We start from the raw sequence: 19465 nt of genomic DNA on the forward strand, positions 1-19465 counted from the left end.
AACATCGTCGACTGATTTAAACACTTCGACAGCTCCGTAATTTAGAACGTATCACCATTTGTTTGGTACATCAAAATCTATCTCTGGGCAGTTCAGTTTTGGCATCCGTCCTTCTGACGTCTATTGGCAAACTGAGTAATGACGGCTTGGTATTAACAACGGTCATTGTTCAAATGTTAGCCGATCTCAGATCTAAAATGACTACGCCAACGTAATTATTACTCCGACTCTGATTAGAGTTTGTTTTGAAAATTTGTCTGCCAGAAAAAATCAAATGAGGTGCACCGAAGAGCTGAGTTCACGTCTCGCAGCCCCGTTTAAACAGGAAGCTCTTCATTACAAAGGTCCATTTAGAGCACAAATCAGTGCCATGATAACAAAATCATTTCAAGGACTTAAAAAAAACAAACAAATAATTCTTTGCAGAGAAAGTATGGATTTCACAAACGTAGAATTTGTAGCCCGATTTGATCAGGCTCCCAGTCGCTAGTTATTTTATAAATCCACTCACATGTACAGGCCAAGCCAAAGTTAGCACACAGTGGCTCTCAGCATTTAGAACTGCTAGGCAAGCATTTGAAGAGAGAAGGGTACAATTACGAAAATGGGCTTTGTACTATTTCTGTATGTTAGAGATGAAATGGAATCCTCTCCTGGCCTTGTTTGGTACCTAAGTAAGGGCCTGCATGTGGAGAAGACAGTATAAAAGGCTTGAACATCGGCCAAATACTTTGAAGCCGCCGGACGGATGGGTGATATCGTCATCCGTCCTGAAAAGCCTTCAAGCGCAGCGACGAAAAATGGCAGACTGTATAGTTTAAGATCCCACCTTGGTAATTGTCTTGCTATGGCTTCCTTTATCTGTAATGCCGTGTAAATCGTCAGTAAAGAAAGCTAAGTTATTTTCTCTTATGCGATTTCTTACCGCCGTATCGCTATGGGAGGGATATCGCCTTTTAATATCATATCTATATAGTCTTCGGTTACTTAAAACGCCGCAATTACAAAAAGAACTTATTCTGACTAGGGAGCTATCGCCCCCTACAGGAACATTCGGGTGTTCACAATTCACCGAAAAGCATCGCCCAAAAAAGAACGAATCGTTTGTGAATCACCCGTCACTACTTGAGTGAGTCCATTGATCACGCATCAGATACTAGCATCTGATTACAAGGACCACATGGTCCGTGGAGTGGACCTGGAAACGATATAATGAATAAATGAATGAAAGGGAGATAAGTGACTGACCGGCCAAATTGTTATTTGTCTTCCTCTCCTTCTCTTTAGATCTGGAACCTTTCTTCAAATAAGCTCGCCTTTCTGAATTCCTACAAGATGAAGATGTCGGTGATTTTCGGTGTGGTTCACATGCTTTTTGGAATCATGCTGAGCCTAGGAAACTACATGTAGGTATCAATGTCACTTGTAATGCGACAAGTCAATTATTGCTATTGGATGTCTCAAGAGTTTAATGTTGGCGCTGTACAGTTATGTTTGCAACACATTTGATTTATTATTGCACCTTTTTCATATAAATTCACTTGCACAGTGTGGCTGTTTCATCCATGGTATAAAGTTTATGTCTAAGGCAGGGGACTCCAACTCCAGTCATGGAGAGCTACCGTGGCTGCAGGTTTTCATTCTAACCCTTTTCTTAATTAGTGACCAGATTTTGCTGCTAATTAACTCTTTTGCCTTAATTTGAATTAATGCACAACTTAAGACTCAGGCCCCTTAATTATTTTTTTTTTCTTAATTAGCTACCCAACAAATTTGTATTGTTGTCCGCATATTGATTTGGCAAAATTTTACACTGGATGCCCTTCCTGACATAACCCTCCCCATTTATCTGGGCTTGGGACTGGCATAAAGAAACACACTGGTTTGTGCATCCCCTGTGGACCTGGAGAAAGCATATGACAGGGTGCCTCGAGAGGAGTTGTGGTATTGTATGAGGAAGTCGGGAGTGGCAGAGAAGTATGTAAGAGTGGTACAGGATATGTATGAGGGAAGTGTGACCGTGGTGAGGTCTGCTGTAGGAGTGACGGAGGTGGGATTACATCAGGGATCGGCTCTGAGTCCTTTCTTATTTGCAATGGTGATGGACAGGTTGACAGATGAGATTAGAGAGGAGTCCCCGTGGACTGTGATGTTTGCTGATGACATTGTGATCTTCAGGCTGAGGAGACCCTAGAGAGGTGGAGATATGAGGAGGAAAGGAGAGGAATGAAGGTCAGTAGGACCACCAAGACAGAATACATGTGTGTGAATGAGAGGGAGGTCAGTGGAATGGTGAGGATGAGGAGAGTAGAGTTGGTGAAGGTGGATGAGTTTAAATACTTGGGATCAACAGTACAGAGTAATGGGGATTGTGGAAGAGAAGTGAAGAAGAGAATGCAGGCAGGGTGGAATGGGTGAAAAAGAGTGACAGGAGTGATTTGTGACAGATGGATATCAGCAAGAGTGAAAGGGAAGGTCTACAGGACGGTAGTGAGACCAGCTCTCTTATATGGGCTGGAGACGGTGGCACAGGAGACAGAGCTGGAGTTGGCAGAGTTAAAGATGCTTAGATATGCATTGGGCGTGACGAGGATGGACAGGATTAGAAATGAGGACATTAAAGGGTCAGCTTAAGTGGGATGGTTGGTAGACAAAGTTGGAGAGATGAGGGGTATCATGGGAGAAGGATACTAAGGATAGAGCTGGCAGGGAACAGGAGAAGAGGGAAGCCTAAGAGAAGGTTTATGGATGTGCGGAGAGAGGACATGCAGGTCAATTCAGCGGTCAGAGTCTCAACAAAAGTCAATTAAAATAAAAGGGATATAGTGAATTAGCAGCAAAAACTGGTCACTGATTAAGAAAAGAGTTAAAATGAAAACTTGCAGCCACAGTAGCTCTCCAGGACTGGCGTTGGAGACCCCTGGCCTAAGGAAAATGGCAAAAGGGTCCCTGGTCCCAGGGTGCACGACCTGTGTCATACGTGGTGAAAGGGTTAAAGTGTTAAAGGACACTGGCGCCATTGTGCCTGAGCATGTTGGGTGACGATAACATGGCCTACTAAGGAGGAACTGAGCAATTTAGAAATTGTAGAGGGAGAAGAGCAGTTGTGAGTAAATAGGCTGTAGTCAAACAGATCACCAAGACTAGGCTGGAATTCTATGAGGGGGCAACAAAAGCATACAATCAAAGTGGAACAGATAATAATAGTAATGATACTAATAATAATACATACTATTTAAATGTGGCACCTTTCCCATACTCACGGAGCAGATGATATTATTGATCTTGACTTTCAGAAAGTATTTGATAAGGTGTCACGTGAGAGGTTGGGCATCAAACTAAAAGAAGTGGCAACTCAAGATGATGGGTGCAGAAGTGGAAGCAGAGGGTGACAGTGTGAGGAATGGTGACCAGCAGGGGGCAGTGCTGCAGCTACTACTCTTTTTAATAAATATAAATGATTTGGATAGGAATTTAAAGAACAAGCTGGTGAAGTGTGCAGATGATACCAAGACAGGTGGATTAGCAGATAATTAAGAATCCGTTGAATCATCAGAATGACTTGGATAGCAGATAGGCTTGGGCAGATTTGTGGATGATGAAATTTAATGTTCGTAAATGTAAAGAGTTACACGTAAAACGTAAAAATGTAAGATACACAATGGGAGGTCTGAAAAGCTGAAAGTCCACCTTATGAGAAGGACTTAGGAGCTGTAGTGGACTATCATCTGCCAGAGAGTGTTCAGAAGCCATGAAGAAGGCTAACAGAATGTCAGGTTATATAGCACCTTGATGTGTGGAGTACAAGTCACAGAAGGTTCTGCTCAAGTCTTTATAACACACTGGTGAGGCCTCATCTGGAGTATTGTGTGCAGTTTTGGTCTCCATGCTACAAAAAGGACATAACAGCACAAGAGAAGGTCCAGAGAAGAGCAATTAGGCTGAATATGGGATTACAGGGGATGGGTTATGAGGAAAGATTAACAGAGCTGAGTCCATCGTTTGCATTAAGTTTAGTTCTTCTTAGGACTGAATACACAATGGGAGGTCAGAAAATCAAAAGTACGCCCTATGAGAAGGTCTTAGGAGTCATAGTGAATGTAACACCTATCAACTGACAGACAGTGTTCAGAAGCTAAAAGTATGTCAGGTTATATAGCGCCTTGATGTGTGGAGTACAAGTCACAGGAGGTTCTGCTCAAGTCTTTATAACACACTGGTGAGGCCACATCTGGAGTCCTGGGTGCAGTTTGGGTCTCCAGGCTACAAAAGGACATAACAGCACAAGAGAAGGTCCAGAGAAGAGCGACTAGGCTGATTCAGAGCTACAAGGGATGAGTTATAAGGAAAGACTAAAAGAGCTGAGCCTTAGGGAGGCCTGACTGAAGTGTTTAAAATGAGGAATGGCATTAGTCCAGTGGATCGAGACGGTGACTTTAAAATGAGGAAGGGCATTAGTCCAGTGGATCGAGACGGTGACTTTAAAATGAGTTCAACAAGAACACGAGGACACAGTTGGAAACTTGTTAAGAGATAATTTCACACAAACATTAGAAAGTTTTTCTTGACACAGAGAACCCCAGACATGTAGAATAATTGACCACATAGTGTGACAGACAATAGGACTTTAGGGACTTTCAAAATTTGACTTGATGTTATTTTGCAGGAGTCAAGTTGACAGGACCAGAGAGCTTTGTTGGGCTGCATGACCTGTTCTCGTCCAGATTGTCCTGATGTTGTCATGTGCCACTGAACCGCCGTGATATGTCTGGTGACTTCAGCTGTGTGACGCTGCAGTGGGGTGCAGTATCTACATGGCACAAAGGCCAAATGATTGCAATGAAGTAGGAGGACAAGAAAGTCGCTAGTCCCCTTACCACAGTTCATAATGCAACACCAGTCAATGTTCATATAGGGTGAAATATGGACGTCTCTAAGGCTTACACTCTGGCAGCCTACAATAACACAAGGGAGGCACTGATCGTGCAGATCAGGCACTGACATTCAGTATATGTTACACAATACCTCCCTCGGGACGCTAGATGGCAGCCCCTCTGCCTCAGACTCCCGCAGGGCTTCATGGGCGTCGGAGTTTGGTGCAGCCCTGTTGTGATCCGCAGGTGCCCCACGGGGTGCTGCAGCAGTAGCTGCTGAGCCCTTATGGGCAGTGCTTTCCCCACATCTGGAAATGCAGCCAGAAATGGGTAATCAAGCAAATGGAGCACTTCGAGGTGCCTTATAAAAGGAGCCAGCAGCCACCACTCAAGGAGCCAGAGTCGGGAGGAGGGAGACAAAACTGCTAGGGAGGAGTGGAGGATTTAAAGGAGAACAATCGTGCTTGTGCTTTTGTGTGTTTATGGAACTGTGCTGTGTCTGTGGGTACAGGGAAGACGTAGCCCACAGGTGAACAAAAATAAAAAGTTCATTTATTTTACGTGTGCCTCCAGTGTCAGTGCTCATATAGCGCCTTATCATACAGTCCACCCTCTCGTGTACAAGCAACAGCAAAAATATGACAATAGAAATACACAATGAAACGTGTGTCGACACTCCCATTTGTGACTTCAGCTGACAATCTCAAAACATGTCACAAGAAAGACGTGCACTAAATCCAGATCTGTACATCGGTGGGCACACACCTTTCCTACCCCGTTTGCGTTGACATTTTGATTTTTCATATTTCTTTCACACATTATGACATTTTTCTTGTAGAAAAACTAGGGGTGTTTGCCCCCTGCTCGCTTCGCTCGCCAACCCCCGCTTTTGTTTTTCCGGATCCACACATTTAAGATTTTTTTTTTTCTATAATTGTTGCTATTTCATTAGTTTCACTTTTATTTCAGAACTTCTGTAAAAACAATAGTTGGAATCTTTGGAGTATTTTAAATGAGGTGATTGTGAGACGTGTGTTTAATGACTTTGTACCCTAATTCAGGACAGGTCTCTCTGTTTGGAATTTCAGCACAGACAACACGATCGAAATCATCAGCAGTTCATCATTTTATTTTGCAAAGTAACCGATAAATGCATGCGAGGTAAACCATGTTTTTGAAATTCTCTGACTTACAATATTTACATTCTTCTGACATATCACCTGTGTCCATATATTCAATCTCTATTTGCCTTTTCGTTATTTCTCCGAGTAATAATTTCTCTTTCTTTGCGCTAATGTGATCTTTACCTTCTTTGTTTTGACACTTGTCATTTTTTTCTACTTTCCTATTCTGTCTCTTTCTCTGCGTGTGTTTCTACGAGTCTTTTGAATTCCACTTTTCATTTTCTCTAACCTGCTCTGCATGTGTTTGGCCTCCTTGTTTTTTAACCTCTTTATGACGTTTTACTTTGTTTTCTACTTTGTCTTTTATTTCTGACCTCGCTTTATCCTCCTTTTGTTTCAATGACACCTGGTCCGTGGTGATTATTTTCCCTTTTTCGAGTAATAATTTCTGTTTGTTTGCACTCCTGTGATCTTTACTCTCTTTTTTTTCTACTTTCTAATTTTCCTATTTTCATATTCTGTAACTTTCTCCACATTGTGCCAAAGTTTTGTTTTTTGAACCTTTCGAATTCCACTGCTTTCATATTCTCTAACCTGCTCTGCGTGTGGATTGGACCTGCGGATTGGACCTGCTTTTATTTTTTAATTCCACTTGTTCCGGGCTGATAATTACTTTCCTTATTTTCTGAATTTTCACCAAGATTATTCTTTTTCTTTTTTGTCTCTCCAACACTTTTGAGTCTGTTTTCTCTGCGCTGCTTTCTTCTTTGCGTAGTCGTCGACGTTTCATTTATAACGTATTGTCCTTATAAGCTTTATATGCGCTGAGAGCCCTGGATCTCTGCCTGCTCCGAGCCTCCTTTACACAACTGATTCTGTTGCTGCCCGTGCTCTTATTTAGTTAGTAGGGCGCGTCTTGCAAGAATCTCATGTTCTACGTCATCACGAGACGGTCCTGGTCAATCTCTTGGCACAAAGTCTCATGTTTAAGGTCCCTGCGAGACGCTCCGTGGCCAGTCTCTTTCGTCTCGCGGGTCTTTTGAGTGTCTTCCGTAATCTTATAAGATCACGTCTCGTCGCCCTACTGTTTCTCGCCAGGGTTTTTTTTTTAATAATAGAGAGATAAATTCAATGTTTTTGACCCACTTGTTTGGGAGGTAAACATAACACTAATGAGGTTAAACCTACCACTGTGCTGTGCCATGTTGTGCTTGTGCAGTCCTCTTTCTGTCTGACACATTCATCAGACCTGATTGGCAGTGGTTAGTGATGTTGGCCCCTTACTTGTGTGGACACCAGGGGGCGCCCCAGCTCCCCAAACACCCATCGCAAACAGGCAGGGACACAAGTGTAAAAGGCAAAGAGTGTTTATTCGTGGGAAACTCTTCCTTTTCAAGCGTTTCCCACCAGCACAGCCACAATTATAATAAAGTATAAGCAAAGGCACAACTCTTTGTCTTCTTCCTCCTAGTTACTGCCTGCTCCACTCCGCCTCGCTAACGTTGCCCACCTTCCTCCCGACTCTGGCTCATCCCTTTCATCGAATTCCCAGGAATGCTTATCAGCCAGGGCTGCCCTTTGTCACCGATTCTGTTCATAACTTTTATGGACAGAATTTCTAGGCGCAGCCAGGGTGTTGAAGGGGTCCGGTTTGGTGGACTCAGGATTGGGTCACTGCTTTTTGCAGATGATGTTGTCCTGTTTGCTTCATCAGGCCGTGACCTTCAGCTCTCTCTGGATCGGTTCGCAGCTGAGTGTGAAGCGGCTGGGATGAGAATCAGCACCTCCAAATCCGAGAGCATGGTCCTCAGCCGGAAAAGGGTGGAGTGCCCTCTCAGGGTTGGGGGAGAGATCCTGCCCCAAGTGGAGGAGTTCAACTATCTCGGGGTCTTGTTCACGAGTGAGGGAAGAATGGAGCGTGAGATCGACAGGCGGATCGGTGCGGCGTCCGCAGTGATGCGGGCTCTGCATCGGTCTGTCGTGGTGAAAAAGGAGCTGAGCCGTAAGGCAAGGCTCTCAATTTACCAGTCGATCTACGCTCCTACCCTCACCTATGGTCATGAGCTATGGGTAGTGACCGAAAGAACGAGATCACGAATACAAGCGGCTGAAATGAGTTTCCTCCGCAGGGTGTCTGGGCTTTCACTTAAAGATAGGGTGAGAAGCTCAGTCATCCGGGAGGGGCTCAGAGTAGAGCCGCTGCTCCTCGAGAGGAGTCAGATGAGGTGGCTCGGGCATCTGATCAGGATGCCTCCTGGACGCCTCCCTGGTGAGGTGTTCCAGGCACGTCCAACCGGGAGGAGGCCCCGGGGAAGACCCAGGACACGCTGGAGGGACTATGTCTCCCGGCTGGCCTGGGAACGCCTTGGGATTCTCCCGGAAGAGCTGGAAGACGTGGCTGGGGAGAGGGAAGTCTGGGCCTCTCTGCTTAAGCTGCTACCCCCGCGACCTGACCTCGGATAAGCGGAAGAGGATGGATGGATGGATGGCTTATCAGTGACATGACGCTGCAGCTCTGAAGCACTTGAGTTTGGAGTCACATCCCGCAGCTCCCCCTGGTGGCCCCCTTAAGGAGGTTAGCCAGTACAGATAACTACAATACCCAGCATGACTTGTGGGCACCCACGCGGGGATCAGAGCCTGGAGGTGTACTGGAGGAGGCAAAGCCCTGCGTCAGCTGTCCCCCTCCCTAGTCCTTCCACCTCAAGGGGCGTCCCAGCCAGGTAAGAACGCGAGTCGTCCCTCACACTTCTTAAACCGAGAAGCCTATCACAATACTGTGATGGTCTCTATTGTTATTATCTTGTAGTTTTGGGGAATATATTACTTGTTAAACATTCCACGCCTTTCACATATACACTGCACACACTGTAGATAGATTTATGTAGCAGCAAGGCTTCAGCTCTCTCTCATTTTAATAAAACTGTCAAAGCGAGCCGATCTGCTTCATACGGATTTTGATTAAAAACAGCCCCATACTAATGCCCAGAGAATATCACTGTGATATGAAACACGGCGCACACTTTCATTTGGCTCCACAAATGCATTCTCGTTTAAATGAGAAATCCTTTATTGCAAAATAAATCACCAAGCCAGTTATTGCACATACAATGACATTGATTAACTTTCAATTTGCAATTAAGTCATTCCTTAAAAACTGCTTGCATAAACTGTACACGTCTACATTTGCTCAAACCGGACGTCCGAGGCCATGCCGTGTGCCATTTACAGAGCAAGCACCGGAGCACGGCAGAGTTTAGGAAGATTCACAAATCAGGTATTTCAACAAGGCCAAAATTTAAAAAAAAAAGAAAAGGAAAATAAGATAATAACAATAACATTTAGTTAAAAGCACAAAGAGAACGAAAGAGGTTTGGGGGCACCGTAGTGAACCCCAAGGAAAAAACTGAAATGAAAATATGAAAAAAAAAAAAAATGCGAGTATGTTTTCACAGACAGAAGTCAAAAAGGGACTGGCACAAGATGGCAGCAGGGTCTGGTTTAATATGAGCCATGCAGGAAGGGGCGGGTCCAAGAGGGCGGACAACAAGAAGTGATGTCAGAGATGGTAAGGCTGTCAATACAGAAGGTTCAGATGACAATGTCCCCCTGTGAAGAGCCCTCTGAAGGAAATGTGAAGTTTTGTCCCACCAGGTTCCAGTTGCAGTGTGAACATTTGTTGTGACTATGGGGGCTCCTCCGACTAAAACAATATCAGTGGTGTTAAGGCTGCCAATCTTCCATTCTGCAGAGGGAGGGAGGATGAGAAAAGGCTGTTAAGCAACAGCGCCGACCCCTGGTTTGGAGGATAATTACCATCACCAAAGCCCTTAAGTAGTCCTACGCGTCACAAACGAGGTGCTTTACAAGATGTAATTTTATATATATATATATATATATATATATATATATATATATATTCATTGCATTTGTAGTCTGAGTCCCGATCTCATTGTATAGGTGATTACCTACCAGGTAACGCATGTGGTTGGTCTGCCAGTTGGCAAACATCTGCCACGGGGGCCCTCTTTCATTTGCAAGATCACAGAATGTTGCATAGTTTACTGTCAAACAATGCAAAGAGTACGTGACACGTGTTTCGCCCTCATTTGGGCTCATCAGGCGTACACACTCCATTGCTCCCCTTGCGGAAATCGAACCTCGGATGTCAGCGTCAGAGAGGCGCAGCATGAAGGGACTTATTATACACAGGGGTTGGCAAAAGTAGGTTTACAGTTGTCCATATAGATAAGGATATGCAGGTTGTGATTATTACAATAGCTTTATTAACTCAAAAGAATGTCACAATGGCACAGTGCGCTTAAGATACGGGTCATGTGTGATAAATAAATAAATAAATAATAATAATACAAATTAATACATAAATAATAATTATAGAATAAACTGTGTGCTTTGCCTACTCACAACTGTAAACCTACTTTTTGCCCACCTCATATATATATATATATATATATATATATATATATATATATATATATATATATATATATATATATATATATATATATATATATATATATAGCAAGAATTCCACAAAGGGAGAAAATGAGTCATGTATCTTAAAATAGTCTACTAGGTGTCATCATCAGAGGAAAATTATTAGAGACACAGGAATCAAAGGCAATAAACACAAATCAGTAAGGAGGGTAGGTAGGTGTGAGGGGGATGCATTAATAAGGTGGGGTTTTGAGGATTTTGGTCACAAAAGTCTTATTTAATAAGCATATATGTTTTTCTTTTTAAGCCTGCATATGTTGGGTCCAAGCCCAAGTGTCTGTTAATGGAGTTTGCATTTGATAGCCACGATTCTGCCAGCCCTCTAGCACTCTGAGTATTTGCCCCATACCTTACTTGCTCCGTGTCCCAGTAACATGTATACAAGAACATCACAATGCTATCAGAACGAAAGGCCCATGGTCTGTGATATATACACCATCTATTGGTATGACAAATGCAATGCATTTTATTATCTCAAATGTCTGTAATGGGGCATCTGTTGAAATGACGAATGTACTGCATTTTAATATCACAAAAGTCTGTGATGTGCCATCTGTTGGACTGACAAATACAATGTACCTTTATCAAGGAAAGGTGCTATATAAATAAAATGTACTATTATTTTTATTATTATTATTACTAAAAATGTTTGTGATGTGCACTTCTACTGGAATGACAGAGACACAGCAACAGGACAGAATCTTCTCCTTTATTAAGGTGAATGTATATTTATAGTCCCAACCATGCAGGTGGCAGATACTCAAATACAGAAGACTGCATTGCTAATAGCCAACCTCTTTCTCTTTTTTATTTATATATAAACTAGCAAAATACTGCCTTAAATTTTTTATTAAGAAGAAAATTAAACCTTTTTAAACTGAGGGAAAATATACCAATAATAATTTGTTATGTAATTGTATACCACATTGTGAGTTCGGCCCTCCGGTTGTAATCTGACCAAGCTGTGCGCTGAGCTTACTCTGAGCATGTAACGTACAGTCGGCCATGTGAACAGTAATCTTGTCTCAAATCTCACAGCTTGGATTGCTGCTGTCATAATCGGTTTGAGTTTCATGGTTTGTTTCAATGACGACAGTATTTGTAGGACTTGTGGTGTTGAAGTGACATTCAGCATCTGTCAAGCGTTGTAAGCACACAACCAGTTTCATTGATAACTTCACATCCAGCTTTTGAGAGTTTAAACATTCATAAACATCAAAGTGTCCACTACTCAAATCGTCACCTGTCAATCTAAGATGTTTAAGAGGCATTGGCTGTTGTCCAAAGGTGTAAAATATTTGGCCATTTCAGTACACTTGAAAGCGACAACCGAACAATTCAGAGGCAGCCATCAACTCACATGCAGATCCATAGGTGAAGGGCTTAAGCATTTCACTCTTCTAGTGCTCCTGTGTAGTCTAATTATCTCCTGTACATCATCAGTCCACACCTTGAACCTGTCCAGTCATTCAATACATAAGACACAATGGATATCAAGAGTGAGCCTGATATGGCCGTGCAATATGTAACACAGAGAATGGAAAAGGCAGGCGGCATCTCTGGGCATGGAAACCACTCGGTAAGTGACAGTTCTTTGATCGATGGTGATCACCTCGATAGACATGTTAATGGGGGTACGGTTGGAATGATAAAGGAAATGGGTACCTGAACAATGTAAAGTAAGTCTAAAATACCCACACAATAACTATAATCGTAATAAACGAACAATAAAACAGCGGAGAAGCCGTGGATTAAATAAAAAGGCTGTAGTTATCAGCAGGGAGACGTGAATCCCGTGGCGAAGCAAGGAAGGGAATGTAGAGACCGGAGTGACGGACGGCCTTATATAGGCGGCAGCCAACAACGGGAGGAGTTGGGATGGGGACGGTGACCGAGCTGCAGGCTATGGACGTATATATGTATGTAAGTAGGATTCGGTTAGCGTTGGGAACCCGTGTACCAAATTTCTTGAAGATGGGCCCATAAGTAAGAAAGACCGTTGAAAAGTTCAATATGGTGGCCGAGAGTGGCATCATACCACCGAAATAAGTACGTACATTGGTTTCGGTTAGCGCAGGGAGGCCGCCTACCAAATTTCGTGAAGATGGGGCCATAAATAATAAAGTTGAACATGGTGGACGTTATGACCGTTATGTGTAGAATTTCGAAATGAAACCTGCTTAACTTTTGTAAGTTAAGCTGTAAGGAATGAGCCTGCAAATTTCAGCCTTCTACCTACACGGGAAGTTGGAGAATTAGTGATGAGTGAGTGAGTGAGTCAGTGAGTGAGTTAGTGAGGGCTTTGCCTTTTATTTGTATAGATGATGTTGCCCGTGTTTATGATAAATATGCTCTGAAATTTCCTGACAGATGTCTCCAGCTCAGACATTTCTACTCCCGAGTCGTGATGCCAGAGAGTGGCCATGGGTTATATGGTATATTAAAGGAAGAATTTCACTGGTTAAGGTCTTTTTTAAAAGAAACATAAGAAGGCAAACTTTAAAAGAATCTGAATCTTAAATCAGTGATTTGTGATGTTTTACAAAGCAAATATAATCACAAGACCAAGTTTAGGAAACTACAAAATTTAGATTAATGAATCAGTTTGGTCTTTTATGTAGCGCCTTTCAAGCGGAGTGCCATCACGTGGTGTTTTATTTTACTATATTTTGTTTGGTGCACATTCATTTCTATAAATCATGAGGGTGGGCACAATGAAGCAGTGGTTTGTGTCATTGGATTCCTGGGTTCTTTCTATTTCTGGGTGGGATTTTCTCCATTTCATCAGTTCTCTTCCACTCTGTCAAGGACGTCCAGGTCATTCCTGACAGCCCACTCTAAGCTGACCACTGTAAGTGACCATCCTGTGATCAGGGTCATTCCCTGGCATACACAAGCTAAGCCAGCACCTAGCACCCCACCGAGAAGACAGAGATTTCTATTTAGGACCCCCAACAAGGCTTGAACCAGACCTGCCTGTGTTTGACTGGAATCCCATCATGGATGGCCTCTTGATAGGCTCCCGCTGCCCAAAACTCTAATTCTGGTTTCAGTAAATTGAAGAATAGGGTGTAAGAGTGAAAAAGTGGGGTATCGTTTATAATACACTTCATGAGGCCAGATCCATTCCGTCAATTAATTGTGTATAGCGCCTTTCACAGAGTATTGTTAGGCAGATCATGCATTGTAAATTATCGACACGAGATACAATCTCACGGAAAATTACAAAAATGAAAGCAAAAGACAAGCTGAGACCCCTAAGATGTGCACTTTGCTGAGCGCCGCTTTCGGCTCGTCGTCTCCTCGCCGCTGATTTGCTCTAATTGCCCTGCTGGAGACGACATTAGCACACCTTTTCTCCTGCCGTAAAAAGCTACTTCTGTTCTCAGGAGCTTAAAGCTGGTAATTTCTGTAAAGCGTGCTCTCGATACTTAAACCCATTAACTCTGAAGCTCGATAATCCCTTTAAAGATCTCAGGATGCCACCGCTATTAACCTTTTCAGCGGAGGAACAATCCGTGCTTTGTTCTCCTGTTCTCTAGCTATAAAACTGACGACTCGTCCCACGGGTGGAGGACCACTCATAGAAAATGCCAATCCTTCTAAAAGCTTTGGATCAGACATTTTGGCTCCCCGTGGCTTGTTATCTTTTAAATGGTTTGCCGGTTTCGTCCTTTTCTTCTCCGAATTTTCAGTGCTCCCCTTCCTATTGAATTATTCTTTGACTTCATTTCTTTCCTCTTCTAGTCATCACTTTTCTTAATCCTGTTATTCATTTTTAAGGTGTCCGTCTGGGCAGCATTACAAAGGGTGCAAAAAACCGGCAGTGGATAAAGACCGGCAGTGACCAGTGACGTGCACAGACTGAGGCTCAAGCCCCGCCCATTCGCTCAAGTGTTCTTTTCTCCTTATTGGCTACTTACGGGCACAAAAGCGCGCCTTCTTTGCGTCCTAAGAAACCGAGAAAAAGTAGCGGAAAAGCAACATGCCTTGTGAGCGCAGCAGCCTACTCGGGAACGGATGCGGGTACAACATGGCAGTTTTTTTTTTTTTATTTAATCGTCCGTAACTGATCTTCTATTGTCTCGGCAAGCACCGTTTGTGTTTGTGTGGTAAGGCCATATGGACAGGGACGGCGCCACCATTAGGCCCTGTCCAGTGTCCAAACGGACCGCTGAACTGAGCGTCAGGTGAGCACAGATCGGGCGTTTTCCTGCTCATTGCAACGAATCACACCGTCCATGTGGGCTTTCACCACTTATGTTCGTTCGGATGGCATCAAAAAAACGTTGCATGCTGCTTTTGATGGCGTCCATTTCTGCCCAGATCCCGATGAGCGCGGAGAAAACGTCTGTACTGCGTTCACATCTCGTCCAATTACCGTTATGGAGCGGGGGCTGCCAAGTCCGGTCCTGGAGGACCATCGTGGTTGCAGGTTTTTTTAAAAAAAAGAGTGCCCTGTTTGTGCAGCTAATTAACTTCTTGTGAATTCATTTTAATTGAATTGCTTTTTTAAGATTTGCTTAATTTCTTTCCTTAAATGGCACCCAAACAGAAATGAAATGAGAAGTGAGTGAGCCAACAGAAGGCCACCTATGTCAGGGCCTCAAACTCCAACCAATTTCACTCCAACCAGCTGCTTAATTAGGCACTGAGTCTTCTTGTTAATTAAACCCGTTCTTTAATTCCGTGGCTTGTTTCTGCTTTCAGGGTGCATTAGCATACATTTCCAAAATTGTTGATTTTTCTCTTTTCTAAGAGTGCTGTTAAAATGTTTTGGGGACCTCAGCAGATCCTCATTCCTGAGACCTTTCTTTATTTTCAGATATTGTATGATGGACACCAGTTGTTTTGGCTCTCATTATAGCCTGGCTGCTAATTTAAGGAAAAAGAAACCATTAAGGGGTCTGAGTCTTCAAGAGCAAGTCAATAAAAATGAATGAAAAAGGAGTTAATTAGCAGCAAAAACGGGACACTCATTAAGAAAAAGGGTTAGAATGAAAACCTGCAGCCACGGTGGTCCTCCAGGACCAGGATTGGTGACACCTGTTATGGAGGACCATGTGGACTATCTGAGTCGCTGTAATGAGCAGAAAAACCCTTGGCGTTCAATCAGCGCTCACCTTACGCTACTGACAGCAGAACGATGCTCAGTTCAAATGTCCATGTGGACAGGAAGATACTTTATTAATCCCAAAGGGAAATTCACATTAAGGCAAATTAGGCATTCTAATAGGGCGCAGACCATAAGGTGGGGGAAAAACCCAGCCACACAGGGTGGCTACCGAATAGTGGGTTGGCGCACTAATAAGCTTGGCGTAGGGTGCAAAATTATCTAGCATCAGATCTGCATATGGAAGCGCCCCCAGTTATGCAAATCGAATGACAGTTCAAGCTTATTCTGCAAGAGCTGAAGTTAACGTTGGATGGCTGCGCTGCGTACCCCGCTTCTGTCTTGGCGAGATGCGCGCCATAAACCGCAATCTGAAGATCGAGCAATTCCAAAGAGAACGCGATCATTGAGGCAGAAAGTGAGTCATAAATTCATGTTGAAAAGTTGTGAAAAATTATATTATGAACGAGCAGCTTTTTAAGGCAACTCTATAATAGCACATATGAGAATAAAGTGATTTTCTTTTGTTTTCATCTATCCCACCGCTGCAACCAGTGGAATAACTAGAATTGCCCAACGGGATCAGGTGCCCACTGTCTCACTGTACCATTTGCTGCCATCACCTTTTTTCATCACTGAACACTGATCAGTTTGTGCACTTTAATAAATAATAATTTAAAAATAACGCTTTTGTTAATAAGAACTGGGGTGTCTTATACTAACAAAAGACTAACCTCTATGTGCTGTTTCAAAATGTTTTCAGCTCACATCTGTCATCCTATCAGGTAAGGACTCCGTTTCAGAAGTAGAGAAATTACAAGAGGGGGTTACGAGTAAACATACAGAGGGACGTAAATTAGGAATTTTATTGTATTTGATTTGATTTTTCTTTGGAATGCATTGCAGAACCTGACTGTGCACTCACATGTTCTTTCTTTTCTTTTCACCATATAACTGATCCCAAATCAAGGTGGGCAGCACGCTGGCTCAGTGGTTAATGTTTCAGGTTGAGTTTGTAACTGAGATGGTCCGAGCCGTTGAATTGAGTTCTGCTGCCTTCTCTCTGTTGGCATCCCAGAGTATGGAAAGAGAATTAAAAACAAAAAACAACTGGATTTTTAAACAAATGGCGTTTTACGTGTCATATTGCCATCTAGTGGTGCATTTGTGTAATTGCAATTTTTTTTCTTTCCCATTCTTGTCATTTATCCTTTTTTTGGGGGTCGGGGGGTGGGGGTAAGGCCGCTGTAAGTGAAAGCTGGTGGTCTTGAGCTGACAGGAGCAGGCAGCTTTCTAGCTGTTTAGAGAAAATACAAAATACAGGCCCACGACGTTAATTGTATTAACCCTTAAACCGCTGCAACTGGTTATATTCGGTTCCCAGTGCAATTTGCCAGCATGCTGGAGCTGATCAGTCCGCGCCGTACATTCGTTGAGCAGCCAGCTCATGACCACTGGCGCCCCCTGCAGCACTGCAGCCTCATTGTCCCTGGGATTGAGCCTCTGCACTAGACCGGCCTGCCAGCATCAGCGTTGGCCTCCGTGTGCAGTCAGTTCAAGGGCAGTTGGCACCACAGCGTATGGAAACAATAAATAACAAAAGGCAAAAAAAAAAAAAAAACTGGATTTTTAAACAAATGGCTTTTTACGTGGGGTCTTCCTGCATGGAGATTGCATGTTCTCCCCGTGTCTGCGTGGATTTCCTCCCACAGTCCAAAGACATGCAGGTTAGGTGCATTGGCGATTCTAAATTGTCGCTAGTGTGTGCCTGGTGTGTGGGCCCTGCGGTGGTCTGGCGCCCTGCCTGGGGTTTGTTTCCTGCCTTGCGCCCTGTGTTGGCTTGGGGTTACAGTGGTGCCTCAGGCTCCCGCAGGGCTTCATGGGAATTGGAGTTTGGTGCAGCCCTGTGGTGTTCTGTAGGCGCTGCCAGGGGGTACTACAGCAAGAGCTGCTGAGCCCTTATGGGAAGTCTTTCTGCCACACCCGGAAATGCAGCCGGATGTCGGCAATCAAGAACCTGGAGTAGTTCTGGGTGCCTAATAAAAGGAGCCAGCGGCCACCACTCGTTGGCCAGAGTCGGGAGGAGGAGAAGGAGTAGGAGTAGTGTGCTGTGTTTGAAGTGCTTGTTTGTACACTTAGGACCGTGTTGTGCCTGTGGGGATTACGGGGAAGACGACGAACCCCACAGGTGAAGAACAAGAAAAGTTTCTCGGTTTTTATATGTGCCTCTGTGTCCATCTGTGTTGGGTCAGGTGCCTATATAGCGCCTTTGTTACCCTGTACACAGACTTAAATTCTCTCTCTCTATTTATATATCTATTTATATATATATATATATATATATATATATATAATGTCACAAAGTTGAGACATACTCAGTAAAAGGTTTGGGGCAGCCACCCATATAATCTCGTAACCCGGCTGCAAAGTCGTTCTTTTTATAAAGATACAGCACTGAAGTTCATACAACTAGTCCAAGACAAGACTGAGGGAAAAGGGCAGGCTTTTAAAGGGGAAGACAGGAAGTGAGGTCATAAGGATCGGGCATGTGTTCATCGCTCATTGGATCAGGCCCGGATGTGACATCAGGGGGGCTGGAGCTGTTAAGGTCTGTTTCCATTGGTTCGGTGCCGGAAGTGATGTCAAGAGAGCCAGGTGGAGTCTCCCAGGAATGGTCTACAGGGAAGTGAGAAAAAGAGTCAGTGCACTCTGCCACATCCCAGCATGCCTCAGAACTGCCTTCATTTAAGCCCTTTAGCTGCCTCCCATGTGCACGTGTGTGACAATATATATATATATATATATATATATACACACACTCTGCTCGCTTGCCAACCCCTGTGTTTGGTTTTCCGGATACACACTTTTAAGATTTTCTTTGAATTGTTGCTATTTCATTAGTTTCACTTTTATTTCAGAACTTCGTTAAAAACAATAGTTGGAATCTTTCGAGTCCCAACGTGCTGAATCTTTTAAATGAGGTCAGTGAGACGTGTGTGTTTAATGACTTTATACCCTAATTCTGGACAGGTTGCGTTATTTCTCAGAGTAATAATTCCTCTTTCTTTGTGCTAATGCGATGTTTACTTTCTTTTTTCTTTCTGCTTTCATATTCTTGCTCTGCATGTGTTTCGCGCCTACTTTTTTTTTTTTTTTTGAGTCTTTTAAATTCCAGCTTTCATTTTCTCTAACCTGCGCTGCATGTGTTTGGCCCTCTTTATTTTTTTAACCTCATTACGACGTTTTACTTTGTTTTCTACTCTTTGTCTTTTATTTCTGACCTTGCTTTGTCCTGCTTTTGTTTCAATGACACCTGGTCCGTGCTGATTATTTTCCTTTTTTTCGAGTAATAATTTCCGTTTGTTTTCCTGTGAGCTTTACTTTTTTTTTATACTTTCTAATTTTCCTACTTTCATATTCTTTAACTTTCTCCATATGTGTATCATGCCATCTTTTTTTTTTTTTTTTTTTGAGCCTTTCGATTTCCACTGCTTTCATAATCTCTAACCTGCTCTGCATGTGTATAGTGCCAACATTTGTGAACGTCTTTATGAAGTCCTACTTTGCCTTTTAATCCTGAGCCCGATTGGACCTGCTTTGTTTCAATTCCACTTGTTCTGGGCTAATTATTACTTTCCTTATTTTCTGAATTTGCACAGAGATTATTTGTTTTCTTTTTTTTTTCTCTCCAACGCTTTTGAGTCTCTTTTCTCCGCGCTGCTTTCTTCTTTGCTTAGTCGTCTACGTTTCACTTATAATGTATTGTCCTTATACATTTTATATGCGCTGAGACCCTGGATCTGCGTGTGCACAAAGCCTCTAAACGATTGAGTGTT

At 43.2% G+C, this 19465-nt stretch overlaps 1 protein-coding gene across 1 annotated transcript in view; it reads left to right on the top strand.

The window, feature by feature from the left end:
- Positions 1 to 19465, top strand: part of si:ch73-173p19.2 (V-type proton ATPase 116 kDa subunit a1) — a 165890-nt gene that overhangs the window by 121970 nt on the left and 24455 nt on the right. Inside the window, exon 14 of the mRNA XM_039754151.1 lies at positions 1288 to 1406. Within this exon, the coding sequence (XP_039610085.1) occupies positions 1288 to 1406 (119 nt within the window). The remainder of the gene's footprint in view (positions 1 to 1287; positions 1407 to 19465) is intronic.

Source organism: Polypterus senegalus, chromosome 5 (assembly GCF_016835505.1).
Source record: "Polypterus senegalus isolate Bchr_013 chromosome 5, ASM1683550v1, whole genome shotgun sequence".
Lineage (NCBI taxonomy): Eukaryota > Metazoa > Chordata > Cladistia > Polypteriformes > Polypteridae > Polypterus > Polypterus senegalus.